The sequence below is a fragment of the Phoca vitulina genome, unplaced genomic scaffold (genome assembly GCF_004348235.1).
Source record: "Phoca vitulina isolate PV1807 unplaced genomic scaffold, GSC_HSeal_1.0 scaffold36, whole genome shotgun sequence".
In the NCBI taxonomy this organism is placed as follows: domain Eukaryota; kingdom Metazoa; phylum Chordata; class Mammalia; order Carnivora; family Phocidae; genus Phoca; species Phoca vitulina.
Window position 1 is genome coordinate 7,725,647 of NW_022589739.1, and position 20,481 is coordinate 7,746,127.

The window sequence follows — 20,481 nt, forward strand, 5'->3', positions numbered from 1 at the left end:
CTCTCCCTCTGCCCCTCCCCCCTTCATGCTCACACTCTCTAAAATAAATAAATAAATCTCTCTAAGAAAAAAAAAGGTTTGAAATTCCATAGGACTCATGGACCCAGAGCTGAATCCTTGGTCTGTAATAAACTCATTGAATTAACCTCATTCAGCTTCCACATTAATCAAGGTTTAATTAGAACATATTTTAGGAAGTGTATGATTAGGTTATTTAAAACATTCCAATCTCAGTTCTCAGTATATATGCTGACGTAAGCATAGGTATCATAAAACTGGTAATGTTATGACTAATTGCATGATTTCCCTTACTTCAAGCTGATCAATAATAATGCCAATATGAATGCAATTTTTTCTTTTTACCAACTCTATTCTTGGACCAATTTATTAACCCTATTTGAAAAAAATCACCCAAATAGCTTCGAGGTTTACCAGTTGTGGTTAGTGTGTGTTGTTTAGTGGCAAACTAAAAAGAAAACACACTTTTCATTCACAAAATATTATAAATCTTCTAAAGCCTCTTAAGATTTCAGGTGTTCCTTTGAAACTGGCTACCTCAATGACGTTCTAGCTATCATTTGGCTTCTAATTAACATTTACTTAAAGTAGAGCATGACAGACAGAAGGAAAACCAATTTAATACGCATAATAAATCTGCAGCATTTCAGCAGAATAAGTAGTTAGTCCAGGAATGAAACCACTGGTTTTAACATGATTTTATTTTTCTGGGAAAATAATCTTTAAAAAAAAAAAGATTTTATTTATTTTAGAGTACGCAAGTAGGGGGAGGGAGAGAGAGAAGCAGAATTCCATAGAGAGCCTGATATGGGGCTTGATCTCAGGACCCTGAGATCATGACCTGAGGCAAAACAAGTCAGATGCTCAACGGACTGAGCCCCCCGGCGCTCCTGGGAAAACATAATCTTGGGACAAAGTGAGGATTTTTTTTTTTTAAGATTTTATTTATTTATTTGACAGAGAGCGACATGGCGAGAGAGGGAACACAAGCTGGGGGAGTGGGAGAGGGAGAAGCAGGCTTCCCGCAAGGCGGGGAACCCGATGCGGGGCTCAATCCCAGGACCCTGGGATCATGACCTGAGCCGAAGGCAGACGCTTAACGACTGAGCCACCCAGGCGCCCCTAAAGTGAGAATTTTTTTAAAAATTTATTTTTTAGGGGCACCTGGGTGGCTCAGTCGTTAAGCATCTGCCTTCGGCTCAGGTCATGGTCCTGGGATTGAGCCCCGCATCGGGCTCCCTGCTCAGCGGGAAGCCTGCTTCTCCCTCTCCCACTCCCCCTGCTTGTGCTCCCTCTCTCACTGTGTCTCTCTCTGTCAAATAAATAAATAAAATAAATTTTTTTTTTACTTTTTATAGAGTGAGTGAGCATGCACACATGGGCCCGGGGGAGGGGCAAAGGGAGAGGGAGAGAATCACAAGCCGACTCCCCAATAAGTGTGGAGTCTGACAGGGGGCTCAATCTCATGACCCTGAGATCAGGACCTGAGCCAAAATCAAGAGTCAGATGCTTAACTGAGCCATCCAGGCGCCCCAAGAATTTTTTTTAAAGTGAAGCTCATGTCTCCAAATAAGCAGTAAGATTGGTACTATTTTATAGAAAAACACTAAGTGCTGTAATTTTTTTGAGAAAAAAAGTTTGGCTCAGTCTTAAATTCCTAATACTATGTATTATGTCAAAAGATAGTGGGACACCTGGGTGGCTCAGTTGGTTAACTGTCTGCCTTCAGCTTAAGTCATGATCCCAGAGTCCTGGGATGGCGTCCCAAGCCAGCTCCTTGCTCAGAGGGGAGCCTGCTTCTCCCTCTGCCTGCCACTCCCCCTGCTTGTGCTCTTTCTCTGACAAATAAAAATCTTCAAAAAAAAAGATACAACAGTGATGCAACATTTACAGGAAAAAAAAATTTTAAGGATCCACCTCCAAAACTTTGGCACCAATTACAGTAATAGGGCTGTTTGACAGGGTGATGGGATTTAAAATATGAATGGGGCACCTGGCTGACTCAGTTGGTGGAGCTTGCGACTCTTGATCTTGGGGTCATGGGTTTGAGCCCCACAATGGGCTTAGAGTTACTTAATAATAAAAATAAAAAAACAGGAACTAGTAGCAAAACAAAATATGGGGAGATACAATCTCTGTAATTATTTACTCCCAAACTCTATAGACCATTTACAACTGAATAACCATGAGTAAAACTTTTTAATTTAGAAACATTTCAGGTTACTTTTTAGAAAATTTTAACCAAATTGGACTTTTAAGAAAAAACTGAAAATTGAGATAGTCTATAAAATTCACCATTTTAAAGTGTTCGCTTTAGTAGTTTTTAGTATATTCACAAGACTGTACAAACCATCACCACTGTCTAATCCAAAATATCATCCCCAGAAGAAATCCTGTGCCACCCATTAGCAGTAATTCTTCATTCCTTCTCCACCCCCACAGCCACCACTCTGTCTCTGGACTTGACAATTCTAGACATTTCATATAAATGGAATGTTTTGTCTGACTTCTTCCACTGTTTCAAGGCTCATCCACATTGTAGCATGTAACAAACAATACTTCATTACTTTTTATTGCCTAATATCCAACTGATTGTATGGCCATACATTTTATTTATCCATCCATCAGCTAATGGTTATTTGGGTTGTTTCTACCTTTTGACTATAATGCAACTATGAACAATTGTGTCGTTTTTGTGCAGACGTGTTTCATTTCTCTTCATATTATATATCTAGGAGAATTTCTGGGTTACACTATTTTCAATCTTCTGAGGAACTGCCAAACTTTTCTACAACAGATAAGCATTTTCATCTTATCAGCAATGTATGAGGGTTCCAATTTCTCCACATCCTTACCAAACTTGTAATGATCACCTTCTTTATTTCAGACATGTTAGTAGGTGTGATATATCTCCTTGTGATTTCCCTAGTGACTAGTGATGTTCAACATCTTTTCCTAGGATACGGCCATTCATCTTTGGAGAAATTTTTTTTTTCAGTAGGCTCTACGCCCAACATGGGGTCAGAACCCAAAGATCATCACATGCTCTACTGACTGAGCCCGCCAGGTACCCCTTGATTCCTTTTTAAATTGGGGTTTCTTTGTTGTTGAGTGTTAAGAGTCCTCTATATATTCAGGATTTGCAAATATTTTCTCACATTCTCTGGGTTTTTTAACTTTCACTTTCTGGTCCTCTGAAGCAGTTTAAAATTTTGATGAAGTTCAAGTTACCCGTTTAACCTTTTGTTGCTTGTGTTTTGGTGTTAGATCCAAGAAACTGTTGCCTAATTCAGTCACAAAGATTTATGCCAATATTTTTTAAGAGTTTTGGAGTTTAAATGTTTAAATCTTTGAACCACTTTGAGTTAATTTGTGTGTATGGTGTGAAGGTAGATACCTCAGATATCTGTCTCAGAACCACTTGTTGAAAAGATTATTCTTTCTTATACTGAATGGTCTTGGCACCCTCGTCAAAAATAAACTTAAGGGTTTATTTCTGGACTCTCAATTTTATTCCATCAGTCAGCATAAGATGTCTATCCTTACACCAAGACCCCTGTCATGACTACAAAATCATGTCAGCTTTCAAGATTGTTTTGACTAGTTTGAGTCCCTTGCATATCCATACAAATTATGTTTGTCATTTCCTGCAAAAAAAAAAAAAAAGTAGCTGTTTTTATAGGGATTGCACAGAACCATAGATCAATTTGGGGAGGATTGCATCTTCATGATACTGTCTTCCAATTCATGAATATGGGATGTCTTTCCATCTATTTAGGTCTTCTCTCAATAGTGTTTATAATTTTCACAGGTTTTCAGTTTTGCTAAACTTTTTGATGGGTTATAAATGGAATTTCCTTAATTTCACTGCTGTTGTATAGAATACAACTGAGTATTAACCTTGTGTCTTGCAATCATGATGAAGTCAGCAGCTTTTTTGTGTGGGGATTCCTATAAGCTTTCTACAAGATCACATCATCTGCAAATAGTTTCACTTCTTCCTTTCTAATCTAGAAGGAAGCCTTTTATTTCTTCTTGCCTAATTGCCCTGGCTAGAGCCTTATATGTACAATGCTGAATAGAAGTGGCAACAGGGAACTTGCTTGTCTGGTTCTTGATTGCAGGGGTTAAGTTTTTAGTTTCTCATCATCATGGCCATTAATTAGCTTTAGGTTTTTGGTGATGCTTTTTTTCAGTTTGAGGAGTTCCCTTGTATTTCTAGTTTGAGTTTATTAAAGGATTTCAAAAGAAATCTTAAGACTCAGATAGGAAGCATTTAAATACAGGATCCAAATATTGAGTATAACAATATGAGTATTGACAAATTTCAATCTATACATGAAAGCAGAATGTAGACATATAAAGGAGTGGTCACCTATGCTTTAAAAAACCTGGAAGGGAGGTGTGTGTGTGTTACTTCCAAAAAAGTTACTTAAAAGACAGTTTCTCCTTACATATTAGTAAAATCCTGGATTTCTAGCTGGACACCTAGTTTCCCCTTGTAAGAACCACATTCACCAAAGTGCTACTGCAAGAGTGGCCAACCTCATCAAGGGTAAAACATAGAATTCAGGAATGCTTAAAAAAAAAAAGTCACAATCTTCACCAAATTTTAAATTATATAAAACAGAAATGACATTTTTGTGATGGATGTTTTAATGTAATTTTAGGCCATTCATTTTACAAACACTACTATGCTTAAGGCATTGTGTTAGATCTTCCCAAAGACATGGTTTAGTCATATTAATACAGTTCTTAATGACTTTTTCTTCATTCTTGCTTCAGGGCCTACACGTAGGGCTGTGGTTTGGCCACCCCTGCTCTACACTCTGGTCTCTTCCAGAGGAGAGGACAGCAGTCACTATCTTGATAAGGTATGTTAGCTTAACAATCACCATTTTATTACCTGGAGAGAAACAGATTAACTTTCTTTAATGGTGATAAATGAGTATGTTTTGAAAAAAAAAAAGATGGCTTAAGTTTAACAAAAACTTAAGATTTTACACTTTGACAAAAACAAAAACTGAAACCCAAACAAAATCAAAATTAACTTCTATAAATTAAATAAGTTACAGGTTAGTGAAACTGTGGGAAAGGCTGTATATTAAATAATATCTACATGCAACCAATTACAAGTCTGTAAATACTTTTATCCAAAGTCCTACAACCTTATCCAGAAGCACTGACAAATATCAAGGTGCACAATCTGTATGAAACTATAATTTGATGTTAAATTTAAGGGAATACTGTAAATCACTGATATATATATATATATATATATTTTAAAAACTAACACTTGAAAACTAATTTTAAGGTCTTTAATTTCAATTAAAATCTATAAATGGAGATTAGTTTGGATTGTATGACAGAGGAGACAATAAAACTTATTCTCAAAGACATACCAATACATTTTCTTAGAATAAAAGCTAAGCAAATGAGAATTTTCATACTGTGCATGGGAATAACTAAAACCTTTATTAGATATGGTTTTCCAATAACAATGTGAAAATTGGAATTATCAATTCAAAGAGCATTGAAGTCTGAAATTTAAAAAAGTAGACTAGATATTAAGGGATAAAAGGTAAAGGAAGACGAAAATGTTTAATACTATTCAATATATCCCCTCTGTACACAATGTTGCATATATACAACTACTCCATTTTAATTGTATTGATTTTATATAATAGTGAAATCCCCTTAAGCAACCTAGGGTATACAGATGGTGTCCAACTTGGGGGAAAAAAAGTAGAAACACACTTGATTAACAGTTTTCACCCACACATTTTAGACAGACAACTTTTTTTTTTTTTGCCAAGATTTTCATAGTAAATTCATAAATATAGGAAATACTTTCACTCCTTCAGTGTTAAAATAGAAAACCAAACAGTGCCAACAGTAGTGGCTTAATTATTGGCATACAAGAAAAACACAACACCAATGGGTTTTCTTCATTATGCATTTTAAATATCAATATGTGCATTTGTTTCATTTTTACAGTTATAAATTTCCTAGTCTGTTATAGACAACAGCATTTAATAGTTTTGAATCCATTGAGATGTTGCTTTCAATTTGAAATATTGTGTGTATACATGTATATAAAAAAATAACCCAATGTATGACTCATCTGACAGATGTTTAAGATCAATAAAGGCTTATTTTTCAACATGCAGTTAGGAGAGAAGCAAGGCAACCTCTCCACATTGTCTTTGTTGCTGGCTTGTTTTTGCAGTGGTATCAATAGTGGTTTTGGAGGGAACCGTGTGCCTTCAGCCTAGCTATTTAAGATCAGATACCACCAACAAGAGGGGTAGGGGATATGGGGGGAGGGGAATATGGGCAGGTGTTAAATTTTAAAAGTGTGCATTTTGCACTCTTTCTAGGTACAGGATAAAAACAGGCCAATGAGGGAAAAGTTTTATAATTAGGAAAAAACTGCAATCAAATCAAGACATAATAGCCGAATTAAGTTCTTTTAATAGATTGCATATATAGATGTTTAGCCATACTCTTTGATCAACTCTTTAAGAGTAGAACTTTATATCCAATTTACATGCTTCAAATATCACCTTTCTTATTTGATACAGTAAGGTCTTGTATCCAAGTCTCCACTTGTACACTGAGAGCTTTAAGAAAAAACAGGACACAGAGGGAGTTGCCATTTTTTAGCAGCAATGAAATATCACTAACCCCTTTTAACATACCGAATTCAAGTCACTATCAGAGGTGAGTGCACCACAAAGTCACCAGGTACAAAATTGCTAGTTCATTTTTAAATTAATAACCTGAAATTACCCTGCCCCCCCACCCCATTACATCCCTTCTTTTTATAAACAGCAAACATTTTGCTATTTTATACATAGGCTAGCAGGCTTGTTTCAATATGAAAGTGCTAATTCATTTACAGATTTTTTTTTTAATCAGTTATGTAGTGCTACAATAAATGTCCAATAATCTACATAGGAACAATCTTTGATGAATGAAAATGATGAAGACTGAATAAGGCTATCGATTACCTTATCTTATTTACATATAAAGAATAGATACCCAATGGTGAGGAAGAGACAGAAATCGGACAAATACTCATAGGTGTAAAAATTACATCTACCTTTGAGCTTATACTGTAAATGAGACATTTTAAATAGTCCTGTAGCCCATGCCTATTTTTTCCTCAGAAAAAGAAAAGCTGCCTTCATGACATCCCCTCATTTCAGATTTCCACAGTGTCACTTGAACTTTCAGTCAGAATCTTACTTTCTTCAAAAAATAAAGAAAATACCACCCCCAAATTACCACCCTCCCCCCCGAAATCCCTCTGGTTTCTTTTTCAGTGCCAAGTTGCATGATCAGGTCCAACCTCCTGGGTTTTTTTGTCCATCTATTGATCAATTAGTTTAGAGTAGATAACATGAACCAGTTCTGGAACCACTACTAGGAGGAACACAAGCTCTTCACTACAATCACACAGCAGGAAAGAAAGTGATAACTCAATTCATCCCTGGTGCCGGGCCTCCAAAATTGAAAGAACTTGGCACAACTGGAGCACTGAATTTGTATCCTCCATGCTTCTCAATCATTTTGGATTCTAAAAAAACAAGTAAGTGAAAGTTTAATAGAGTATTTGATCATTTTACTACTTTGGAGAAGAGAAGGAATTGACAGACATTAACAAAAGCTTAAACCCACTAGTTCCAAAGTTGTCCTCTACCTCCTCCTCTTGTACAGGAGTAAGAGAGGGGAAGGGATACATTATAGAGAGACGATAAACCCTCATGTTGTATGCTGTAGACTTCTTAGCCAACTTTCACTTTCTGATGTTACAAAAAAAATCTTTAAATACACCTTTCTGAGTCAAATACTGAATCAGAACTCAAGTCTTCAACAAAGGGAGTAACAGCTAATGAATCTAGTGCAGGGAAATCCAAATATAATAGAAAGTTGTGCCTTCTTTGTAAGGAGGATACTTTTTTGAATATTAAACTAATCTGACTAATAGTATTAAGACCTATAGAAAATTGTTAGGCTATGTATTATCTAAAATGTCCTTTCCTGAAATGCATACTGAAATGTTTAAAGATGGTAAGATGTGATGATGTCTGGGATTTCCTTTAATATTTCTAAGAAAAAGCATAGTTTTTCTAACCTAAAAATTTTTTTATACTTTTAATAGAATTTTCCACTAACAAGCCATCACCATGAGCTTGAGCAACTTTATCAAAGCTATTGCACACTGAAAGCAGTCTTTGACTACACTTAAAATCAGTCAGCTATGGCCAAAAACAGAACTCATTTCTTCATTTCATTCCTTTATTCCTTCATAATTTCTGTCACCTGCAACAATTGTACCTTTTATATAATTTTAAATCATTTAATATAAAATGTTAAAGCTGTATCAAGTCATCAATTGCATTAAAGAGGGGTTGTGGTCAATTGACATACCATGGGCTGCTCTTCTTTGATCAGCCAGAGTTGCTATATCCTGTAACTGTTTTCTTTGTTCTTCATTAAGACCATGAGTCAAAGCCTGATACCACACAGGATTACGATTTTGTATAGCTATCAAAAAGAAAACAAGGGGGAAAAGGGCAATAATATGAGAGGCCTGATAGTTCCTTTCTAATATGTTCCTTCTACTTCACCTCCAGTACTGAAATTCTAATCTACTTTATATTTTCCCAAAAATAATTTAAGTTACTTTAAGTTATTTGTGAAAACAAAAGATATAGGGAGAAAAAAATTCTGGTTTGGCTTTATGCTGAAAAAATCTAATCATTCTCATACTTCATATCTCTAGCTTTCAAGAAATCAGAGCTGAAACCAGTACTTATATAATTAAGTAACAAAGTAGGGAAACCTTAAAAAGTAACCCAACCTGTATAAAAGATTCACAGTTAAAAGCAATTGATCAAGGCTACTTTGGTTAGAATTCTCAAATCCCGAAATTAAAAAACAAAAATCAGAAACATTAAGTAGATCAAGAAAGAAGTGAATGGTACAAAATAAATGCCTTATTTTGTTCTGTACTGCCCCGTCAAAAACCTTTCTTAAAAACATCTGTCTTTTTCCAGTGGTAGCTCTGCAGTACTTATAATGCTCACGTTTTATATTATAGCCTAAAATAATGGTCAAACCCCATCTGTAATAAGTGGATAGCAAATTTTCCCAGCATGTGACAAGACCAGGTATTAAAATCTCAGTGTTGGGGCGCCTAGGTGGCTCAGTCATTAAGTGTTTGCCTTCGGCTCAGGTCATGATCCCAGGGTCCTGGGATAGAGCCCCGCATCAGGCTCCCTGCTCGGCGGGAAGCCTGCTTCTCCCTCTCCCACTCCCCCTGCTTGTCTTCCCTCTCTCGCTGTGTCTCTCTCTGTCAAATAAATAAATAAAATCTTAAAAAATAAAATAAAAATATAAAATCTCAGTGTTTCATAAAAACATGCACTAGATAAATTGACGTATAAGGGTATCGAGTCTGACCACGTATTTCCCTATTTCAATTAAGTACCTATACAAAGGGGTAGGTGTGTGCTGAGTTAGAGAAAAAAGTTCTCTATAAAGACTTTCCACAAAAGAAGTTTTTAACACAGTAATTTTGAGGTATTTGGGGGGGGGATCTGACAACCCATCACATGCTTTTCTATTTCTATTTTATTGCATTTACTATGCACAGGCCCTCTACTATAAACCATCCTTTGGGATTAACATGTATTTAAGTCTATAAAATACAAAGTCACAGACAAAAACAAGTCAGTAATTCTTGGCACCTCCATCAATTCTTGCTGCCTGCCATGTAGCTCAGAAACCACTCCTTTGTGTTTCTGTAACCTTGCATCATAATTGCTTTGTCATGGGTTTGGAAGACTAATGCCTTGGTTATCAGAGAATTTATTCTACAACAAAGTTCTCATAATACATAGAAATGATAGCACAGTTGTAACTCTGGAGAAAAGGGTGTTTCAAATATAGTGCCAATTTTAATTTCTTAAGTTGGATAGAACAGAGATGTTCTATTTTGTTGAAGTCCAAGTAAAGGATGGTAAAGCCACATACAATGTATTACAGGAAAAAAACAAAAGGGATTCCAAGACCATTAATGTTCAAAATGGTCAAATTCTCAGAAGTTAACTGTGGTTTTAGCCGGAGGGAAAAAAAAGATACACAAATACATAAACATGCAACAAACAGATTTAAGAGTGGATACTTCTGGAGAATGCTAAAAGGTTAGAAATCAGAAGTGGGAAAGAGGAATTGTCATTGTATAAATTTTGAACTATACTATTTTCCTATAATGTGCATATTTCAATATGACAATCTAAATAAAATAATAAAATGAGGAAATACTCTATGACTCTATGGCAACAGTAGTAACTTTGGATACTTTAGCTACCAATCCTTCAATCATAGTCGAGTTTGGGTTTGATATCCCTAAAAAGCCTTCTTTAAGTGATAGACACAAATAAGAACAGAAAGGTTCAGGGAAATGGATCATATAGAGCTATATGAATTACATATAACAAGTTGACTTACTTTGAAATATAGCTTTAAATATCTGATACTCATCAACAGGGTTATCTTCATCATCAATGATTGTGGAATAGCCTTCCAGAGCAGTCTCCTCAGCATCATCCTCTTCCCAATCTTCATCATCTCCATCCTCACCTGCTTGCTTAGCCAAAATCTCCAAATATTCTTGCCCATCTTCATCAATATCATCTTCATCACTCCCCAGTTCCTCTGCAAGCCATAAATAGGTGCATTTGTTAACACCGAAGTATTCTCTTACTCAACAAACTGACAGTGATCACAGTCAGTAAATTACAAATCACAACTGAATAAATTCAAGTTCCAGGAACTGGTGTTTAAATACAATATTCAGCGGGGCACCTGGCTGGTGCAGTTAGCTAAGCGTCTGACTCTTGGTTTCGGCTCAGGTCATGATCTCGGGATCATGAGATCAAGATCTAAGCTGGGCTCTGTGCTCAGCGCAGAGTCTGCTTGAGATTCTTTCTGCCCCTTCCTCTGCCCCTCCCACTCCTGCTCTCTCTCTAATAAATATTTAAATAAATAAATACAATATTAAGCAATAAATAGAATAAAAAATTCTCATAGAAATCCAAGAAACCCAACCACAATTCCTAATACCAAAGGTTTGAACATAATATGAGATTCAGCACTTGTGCTCTGGGCCTTATGGGATATACCAAACCATACACCAACAGTAAAATAATATAGTTTATATCATTTTCTGTGAGTTTTTTTTTTAAGGCTAAGTTGGTGAATCATAAAAAAATGGCAATACCTATCTTATTCTGAAACCATTACAATAATTTCTCTTAACCAACATTCTATCAATTTATACTCTTGTAGTCTATAGTGTCCTACAGGTGAAATGTATTAGCCAATAGCTGATCAAATTAATTTTATAGTGCAGGTATACTTAGGTTTTAGCACTAACAGATGATAGATGTTTGCCAACAGCAAAAACCATAAATGCCTAGAACTGCTTTACATGTCGGGAGATCTAGCCAAAGTTCCTGCCTTCGCATACCTTACACTCTAGCAGGAAGTAAGGCAGTCTTTCTATGAATGAATTAACACAAAAGCATTTGGGTATGGTTCCACATTTCTTCAGAAGGGTTAAAAAAACAAGTCCAGGGGCACCTGGGTGGCTCAGTCATTAAGCATCTGCCTTCGGCTCAGGTCATGATCCCACGGTCCTGGGATCGAGCCCCGCATCGGGCTCCCTGCTCCACGGGAAGCCTGCTTCTCCCTCTCCCACTCCCCCTGCTTGTGTTCCCTCTCTGTCTCCTATCAAATAAATAAATAAAATCTTTAAAAACAAAAAACTTTTAAAAAACAAAAAAAACACAAGTCCACTGGGGCACCTGGGTGGCTCAGTCAGTTAAGCGTCTGCCTTCGGCTCAGGTCATGATCCCAGGGTCCTGGGATCGAGCCCCGCATCGGGCTCCCTGCTCCGCGGGAAGCCTGCTTCTCCCTCTCCCACTCCCCCTGCTTGTGTTCCCTTTCTCACTGTCTGTCAAATAAATAAATAAAATCTTTAAAAAAAAAAAAAGTCCACCGACTTCTAACTAGGTAAGCTTGGCTTTCTCCACCACAAATCCCTTACCTGTTTCATCATCATCTTCAGCTTCATCATCATCATCACTGTCATTCTCGTGTTCTGCATGGCAGGCATATGCTCTTTTTAATCCATTAAATAAAAGGATAAAAGCTGGCAAAATCTGTCCAGAAACCTGATTTAAAACTTGTGGTATTTGTTCCATATCAATAAGAGCACAAAGGCCCAGAACACACATCTTTCTGTCATGAAGCCTAAAAAATAAAATAAAGATTTTCTTCTTGTTTTTAATAAGCAGAGTTTCTCACAAAGTTAAATAAACAAAGATCCAATATATGTCACTTACCCCAAGAAACAATCAACATCATTAAGCCACTGTGTAATAAAATGATTTGTAACTGGTTCAACATTATTAGGGAAGCGAAGATTTTCTAAGGTGTTGAGAAGTAGGTGTGGGTTATAATACAAAGCTGCAATGGCAACTTGCAGGCACATTGTCCGAAGTTCACTTGTCTTCACCTCTCTTGTCAGTCTCTCTAAAGCGGCTTCCACAAATAAGGGAATGCACTAGAAAGAAAGACAGCAAAGTATTCCAAAACCTTAAGTAACAGCAGTCTAACCATCCTACCCATATTAACTTGTTGCCTCAACTAACCTCTTTTTCTCTCCATCAGATGACCTAATAGTTTTTACTGCTGAGGCATTCACTGAGAAATCTAACTTTAGAGAAGACAAGTCTTCACGGGGCTATTAGAGCCTCACAATAGCCAGGTGGATTCACAATATTCTTATTGACTAACCTTTATTGTAGTAATCACTTCACAATATATACATCTGTATCAATTCATATTATACACCTTAAGCTTATAATGTTGTATTTCAATTACATCAATAAAGCTGGAAACTGACCACGGAAATTTAACAACTAAATCTACCTTACTGCAAAGTGATTATGTGACAAACAATACTCTCACAGCCTACTATAAAAAAATCTTACCTTGCATGATAACAGCCATAAAACTTGCCAGTCATATTTTCATACACATTAAACAAATGATCATTATATATTGGTTAAATTTTAAACCAATAATTTAAAAATGTTATCTAGTATCATAATAAACAAAAATATACAAAATACACAGCTGTCCCCAAAGAAAAAAAGGTGGAGGGAAAGATTCTCTCTATGAAGCCTCAAACGGGAATTATTAATAGTTAGCCTCACTGACCTGGTCAATGCCACGCCCTTTGCATTGTAGAATGATGACCTCTAACAATTTTGCTGCATGACACTCTGCATCTTCTCCTGCAACTCCTGTAAGAACCTGATCAACACGGAAATATAAAACTGCAATGAGGCATCATGAAACCTTTAAATCAGAGAATATCTGTCCTCCATCTATAGTCTTTGGAGTTTTTAAAATATTATAGTTAATTAATATAAATGATTACAATATTCATTGTACAGACTATAAAGCAACTATGAGGATCTGGAGTCGCTGGTTAGCTGTATCTCCTCAATCGCACATCTTGGTCTACAGTATAAGCAAATCACCTCCCCTGCAGTGCCATTCTGAACTACAGCATGTTGAAAATCACTATCTTCTCATACGACCATCATAGCTAAAGCACCCTACCTTTCTTAGGGAAGGCTCTTATGTAAGGAAGTACAAGAAAAAATAAATAATAATAATAAGCTGACATTGCTAGGAAAGCCCTTTCTCTACACAAGTCTCATAAAATAAAAAATAGTGTCACTGGAAGAAGAGGCAGCTTGTTGATGGCAAATGCTATTCCCAAACAAGAAATAAAAAACATGGACTCGCCCTGCTACTTAGAGAACTCTTAAGTGTTATAGGTAACTTCTGGAAAATAAAGTAGATCTTATAGACAGGTATCACCGTTCCCAGAGTATTAACATAAACTATATAATTGACAATAAATAATGAATAGTATACCAGATGATTATTTTGTGACTAAGTGTTCAGAAAGAAAAGATATTAATGAAGACAAGCCTTTCTAAAAATTCCATGTTTTTTTTTAAAGATTTTATTTGAGATAGAGCACAAGTAAGCGTGCGCATGAGAAAGAAAGAGAACATGAGTGGGGAGGAGAAGGAAAAGCAGGGAGCCCAACGTGGGGCTCGATCCCAGCACCCTGGGATCATGACCTGAGCTGAAGGCAGCCACTTAACCAACTGAGCCACCCAGGCACCCTCTAAAATGCCTGGTGTTAAACAGCTAGCTGTCTCTCAGCACTGTTAGAAATGCAAATATTACCCAATTATATTGACTTTGATATTGAAGGACCCCAATTCAACAACTGTATCCCCTATCTCTTGTGTAAGAAAATCATTAAAAAAAAAAAAATTCAGCATACATTTACTTGTGATTTTCCAAGAAATGGCACAGTACTTTTGACTTTCATTTTAAGTAAACCCTTGGTTTTTACAATCTTGCTATTTACTAAATCATTTCTGTAAAGCCTCCATAAACCTGTAACCTACAAAAATTTTCTTTATAAAACATCTTTATTTTTGAGCCTTTCAAATATCTCTCAAGTAAGTTCTTGATTCTTTCCTTGTTTTGATTCAAAGGCTAGCAAAGAACTAGTAGGCTAAGGTAAGCTCCAGGCACTCTAAACATCAAAAACATTTATAACTATAATAAAATGTCAGGGCAGACAGGGGCACCTGGGTGACTCAGTCGGTTAAGCGTCTGCCTTCTGCTCAGGTCATGATCTCAGGGTCCTGGGATCAAATTCCATGTCGGGCTCCCTGCTCAGCTGGGAGTATGCTTCTCCCTCTGCCCCTCTCCCCTCTCATGCCCACCCTCTCTCTCTCTCTGAAGTAAATAAATGAAATCTTTAAAAAAAAAAAAAAAATGTCAGGGCAGACAGAAGACAAATATTTGTCAAAGGCATTACTGTGGCATATAGGAATCAGTCTTTTAGTTTATAGCTTTTAAAGCCCTATTCTGTCAGAGCCATAGAATATGTTCACTATAATGTGTCATGTATCTTCACTCTTCACAATTTCATACTTATCACAGCACCAGCCTCATGACATATATCCTTATATTAACTAAAAATGACCTACCTTCTTACACATACTATATATCATTTCAAGATACTTGGTATCAGACAGAAGTGTATCTGTGTCAACTGTTACGTAATTATGGAGCAGAGGCATCATATCTGTATTAATAAAAAACATAAAAACATTAAAAAATGAATTAAACTAAAACATAAAAAAGTAGTAAAAGTTAAATATCTTTACTAATATAAACGCTGTTTCTGAAAAATCTCCTTAGAAAATGAAAGCAAATGTGAGATTGGTCTGTAAGAGAGAGAGAGAGAGAGAGAGAGTGTGTGTGTGTAATGCAAAGGGTATTATATATTGTACAAAAAAGCCTGACAGGAGCAGGAGGGTGAGAATATGTGTTAAAGGAAACAAATCTAAAAGGGTAACTAAATCAAAATATATAATGGAAATCAATGGTATCGTCCTTGAGCATCAACTACAAGTGAAAACATCTAAATAAAGAAGCATTTAGAATATTATGTTCAACTGTATACTAAAAATAAATCAAAATGGGGGGAAATCTTGACTTACCTGTAAAGTAATCAAAGCCATCTTGCTGAAAAACCTCAAATACTAGAGGTAGCAACTGCCACATTTGCGGAGACACTTGTTGACACGTCAAACTATGTGCTAAAGAGAAGATCTCCTCATAGAATTCTAAAGGAGAGTATGGAGTCATTAGGACAATGCTTGCTGATATGAAATAGCAGGAAATTCTAAGCACAATTAGAGGTATATACCTAAGACATGCTGTTGTAAAACAGTTCCAATGACCTGTAAGCAGATTCCCTCAAGCTGCTGGGTTATCTAAAAGAGAAGAAAAAAGTTGTATGTTACTACAGTACACCAGTGAATTAATTAATAAATAATGTATAATGCAATTCACTGCTTATTGAAATATAAAGTCAATATCTTAAATCATTTTAAGTCTTTGTTTTGAAGTGACTCATTATAAAATTGTGGGTCAATGGGGAATTGAAATTTAATGAAATACCATTATAATTTAATGAAATACTATTACAATGAAACACACAAGAAATCACTTGCACAGTTTACCTAAAAAGTAAAGGAAAAAACAGTATCTTGGAAAAATGTAAATAATTATGAAAATAAAGGAGCCACATCATTCTGCAGATAGATTACAGACCTTTTTGTGTTTAAATATAGATCAACTCAGCCCAGATGTAATTGAAAAGTCACTGTCAATGGCTTATAGAAAAATTATTTGAAAGAAGGCATTATTCCTACCACTCCCACTAATTCTTAAGTTACCTCTATTTATATAATTATTAGATATAGTGAACCACACCCCAAGACCAAAAATACAAATTCCTCTTTAATTGTCAGTATGATCCTCAATCAGATCCCAAATCCCTGGAAGCCATCAGAATGTTTAAAGAGTGGGGAGGAGAGACAAGATAAAGTTTACTAACTGGATATAGAACCAGGACATCCATTTCAATTATATATACTTAAAACATTTTCAACTCTTCAAATATAGTAACAACTGATTTGTTAACCACAGACAGCTACAGAATTCCTCATGGCGTCTGCCTATTTCCAATTATAATGCAGAATACAAATAGTTTACCAAAAATCTCCTGTGGCAAAAGGCAATTTGCAGATAATCTGAAAATATGATTTATGGATATAAATATCTGCATGGAATTATAAACACCAAATTCAGGACCCTGGTTACTTCTAAGGGAAAGAAGGAGGGAAATGAGATCAGGAAGTGGTCCTCCAAGGGCTTCAATTACATCTATCTGAAATTGTTTTCTTACTGGATATAAAGTCTAAAGGATATACTATAAAATGTTAAAACCCCAATAAATTTAGGTGGTAGTTAAAGGGTATTGGTTATAGTTTTCTGTTCTTTACCCTTTTTTGTATGTCTTAAATTACTTCATTTTTAAAAATTCATGATTACAATTCTCTTTCTGAAAGACAACTATAAGAAAACTAGAAAGATGATAGTAATAGCACAACAATGTATACCTAACACCACTGAACTGTACACTTGAAAATGATTAAGATGGTAAACTTTATGTTATGTGTAGTTTACTATCATTAAGAAACATTTTTTTTAAATGTATTTTTTTTTAAAAGATTTTGTTTATTTATTTGAGAGAGAAAGAATGAGAGACAGAGAGCATGAGAGGGAGGAGGATCAGAGGGAGAAGCAGACTCCCCGCTGAGCAGGGAGCCTGATGCAGGACTCGATCCCGGGACTCCAGGATCATGACCTGAGCTGAAGGCAGTCGCTTAACCAACTGAGCCACCCAGGCGCCCCAAGAAAATTTTTTTTAATTAAAAAGAAAAACTAGAAAGGCACCTAGGTGGCTCAGTCAGTTAAGCGTCTGCCTTTGGCTCAGGTCATGATCCTGGAGTCCCAAGACCAAGCCCCGTGTGCTTCTCCCTCTGCCCCTTCCCTCCATTCATGCTTTCTCTCAAATAAATAAATAAAATCTTAAAAAAAAAAAAAGATCTCAGGGTTCTGAGATCAAGCCCTGCATTGTGCTCTGCGCTGGGCATGGAGCCTGCATAAGATTCTCTCTCTCCCTCTGACCTTCCATTTAAAAAGAGGAAAACTAGGAAGGTTTTCCTAGGAACCACCACACTATTGGATCTGGATCTGAGAAAGGAAACCTAAGAGGCAGCCAAAATCCAGAGCCTTGAGGTAAGATACGGGTATAATACAAATACCTCCTTCCTATTCCTTCTTACCTCCTTCCTATTCCTTCTAGTACTAAAGAACCTAAAATATTTATAAGATACCAATCTTTCCTTACAAAAGGGAACTAGTTAAAAGCTGGCATAATCAAGGTGAATGTCGAAGATAATCAGAGAATTAGATAAGCCAGAGCCTTCCAAAAAAGCATTAGAACAGTTGCTGAAAAATGGCTTTAAATTCCCTAAAACTTGGATCATTACCTGGATCAAAACCTTCTAACACTGAATCATTTTACCTCTTTATGATCTTCAACTACACTAAGAAGTGTGTCGATGGTATTCAGGATTCCCATAGCAGTAACTGCTTTGTCATCACTTCCTTCTTCATCTGGCCCAGTCTGGATTACCTGATTAAATGTCATTGCCTAGATTCAAGAGAATAAATTTAAACTTGCCGTTATAGCAATATAAACACATTAACTTAATTTTTAAAAATGTTCTCACAGGGACAGCAAAACCAATCAATGTCACCACTGATTAATAATAATTAAGAGTCTCTGGGCTCTATAATCAAATGGTACTGCCACTTACTAGGTGACCTTAAGTTATTTGATCTGTTTCCCGACATTTCATTTGAGAATTTTATCATAAAGATACTTTGAGGATTAAATGAGGAAAGGCATACAAAGTGTTTAATATTATCAATATTCTTATTAATATTACTGGCTAACATTTGACAATGCCCAAACACAGGTATATTAATCACAGTTTTTTGTTACAAAACTCAATTGTTTTCAAACTTGTGAAAAGTAAAGGATGGAGTCCTAATAATCAGCTCATTATAAATGCAATATACATATTTAAAGAATGCTGTTACAGTTATTCAAATATCCTTCCCCATTTCAAAATCAGTTTTTCACAAAACTCTTTGCTTTTGCTTAAATCCAAAGCAAATACCAAGAGCTAGACTCCTGAAACCTCAATACTCAGGAGGAATATAAACTGCATCAAATAAATCACTGTATAGGGATTATGAATGGTAATTGTGGACATGTTCATATTTTCTCTTACCCTTAAATAATTTACATTATTAATTCTCAGAAGTTTGGGGCTATGTACAGCAAACAAAGGCCAACTACTGAATAACTACTGTTTATAAATTTCATTAAAAAAAACCAAAAAAACCAAAAAGGGCGCCCAGGTGGCTCAGCTGGTTAAGTGACTGCCTTCGGCTCAGGTCATGATCCTGGAGTCTCAGGATCGAGTCCCGTATCGGGCTTCCTGCTCAGCAGGGAGTCTGCTTCTCCTTCTGACCCTCCCCCCTCTCATGTGCTCTCTCTCTCTCTCTCATTCTCTCTCTCAAATAAATAAATAAAATCTTTAAAAAAAAAAAAAAACTATCTAGGGGCGCCTGAATGGCTCAGTTGGTTAAGCATATCACTCTTGATTTCAGCTCAGGTTATGATCTCAGGGTTGTGAGCTGGAGCCTGGCATCGGGGCTCCACGCTGGGTATGGAGCCTGCTTAAGATAATCTCTCCCTGGGCACCTGGGTGGCTCAGTTGTTAAGCCTCTGCCTTTGGCTCAGGTCATGATCCCAGGGTCCTGGGATGGAGCCCTGCATCCAGCTCCCTGCTCAGCGGGGGATGGGGAGGGTCTGCTTCTCCCGCTCCCTCTGCCCCCACCCCCCGCTTGTGTTCTCTCTCTTAAATAAATAAATCTTAAAAAAAAAAAAAAAAAAAAAGATTCTCTCTCCTCTCCCTCTGCCCCATTTGTGCTCTACTCTCTCTCTTAAAAAAACTAATATTTAGGGCACGTGGCTGGCTCAGTCAGCAAATCATGTGACTCTTGATCTCAGGGTTGCAAGTTCGAGTCCCACATTGGGTGTAGAGATTACTTAAAAAAATAAAATCTTTGTGGCGCCTGGGTGGCTCAGTCAGTTAAGTATCTGCCTTCGGCTCAGGTCATGATCTCAGGGTCCTGGGATCGAGCCCCGCATCAGGCTCTCCACTCAGTGGGGAGCCTGCTTCTCTCTCTCCCTCTGGCTGCTGCTCCCCTGCCTGTGCCCTCTTGCTCCCTTGCTGTGTGTCAAATAAATAAATAAAATCTTAAAAAAAAAGAAAAAAATCTTTAAAAAAAGAAATTTCAATTTTTTTTGAAAATACCTATTTATAACTATTATCTCTACTTCATCTTTTTTTCCCCTACTTCATCTTTAAGTTGGTCATCCAAAGTAGTCCAGAAAACCACACAAACAAAGCAGTCATGATCAACATACATAGCAATTAAGAATGTGTGTTGTGGAGGCATATACTTCAGGTGTGAATCCCAGCTCCATCCATTCTAGCTTGGGCAAGTTACTTAACCTTTTTATAGCTCACATTTTCTCTCAGTGTATGAATATTCTTCATATAGGACTGTGTGAGAATTAAATGAGCTAAATATATGAAATATATATATATATATATATATACACACACACACACACACATATATACATATATGTATATACACATATATGTATATATATGTGTGTGTATATATATATATGTGTATATATATATATATATATATATAGGGCTTAGAACAGTACCCGATATACAGTAAGCTCTATGAAAATACTTGTTATAAGGTTAAGTA

The 20,481-nt window shown here is 36.3% G+C and overlaps 1 protein-coding gene across 1 annotated transcript in view; it reads right to left on the bottom strand.

Annotated features, from left to right (window-relative positions):
• Positions 1–5,305: 5,305 nt before the first annotated feature.
• Positions 5,306–20,481, bottom strand: part of IPO7 (importin 7) — a 58,270-nt gene continuing 43,094 nt past the window's right edge. Inside the window, exons 16-25 of the mRNA XM_032427040.1 lie at positions 18,140–18,268; positions 15,911–15,977; positions 15,702–15,827; positions 15,186–15,283; positions 13,318–13,413; positions 12,438–12,658; positions 12,140–12,345; positions 10,540–10,746; positions 8,455–8,571; positions 5,306–7,600 (exon numbers count right to left, since the gene is read on the bottom strand). Of these exons, the coding sequence (XP_032282931.1) occupies positions 7,503–7,600; positions 8,455–8,571; positions 10,540–10,746; positions 12,140–12,345; positions 12,438–12,658; positions 13,318–13,413; positions 15,186–15,283; positions 15,702–15,827; positions 15,911–15,977; positions 18,140–18,268 (1,365 nt within the window). The 3' untranslated portion in view covers positions 5,306–7,502. The remainder of the gene's footprint in view (positions 7,601–8,454; positions 8,572–10,539; positions 10,747–12,139; positions 12,346–12,437; positions 12,659–13,317; positions 13,414–15,185; positions 15,284–15,701; positions 15,828–15,910; positions 15,978–18,139; positions 18,269–20,481) is intronic.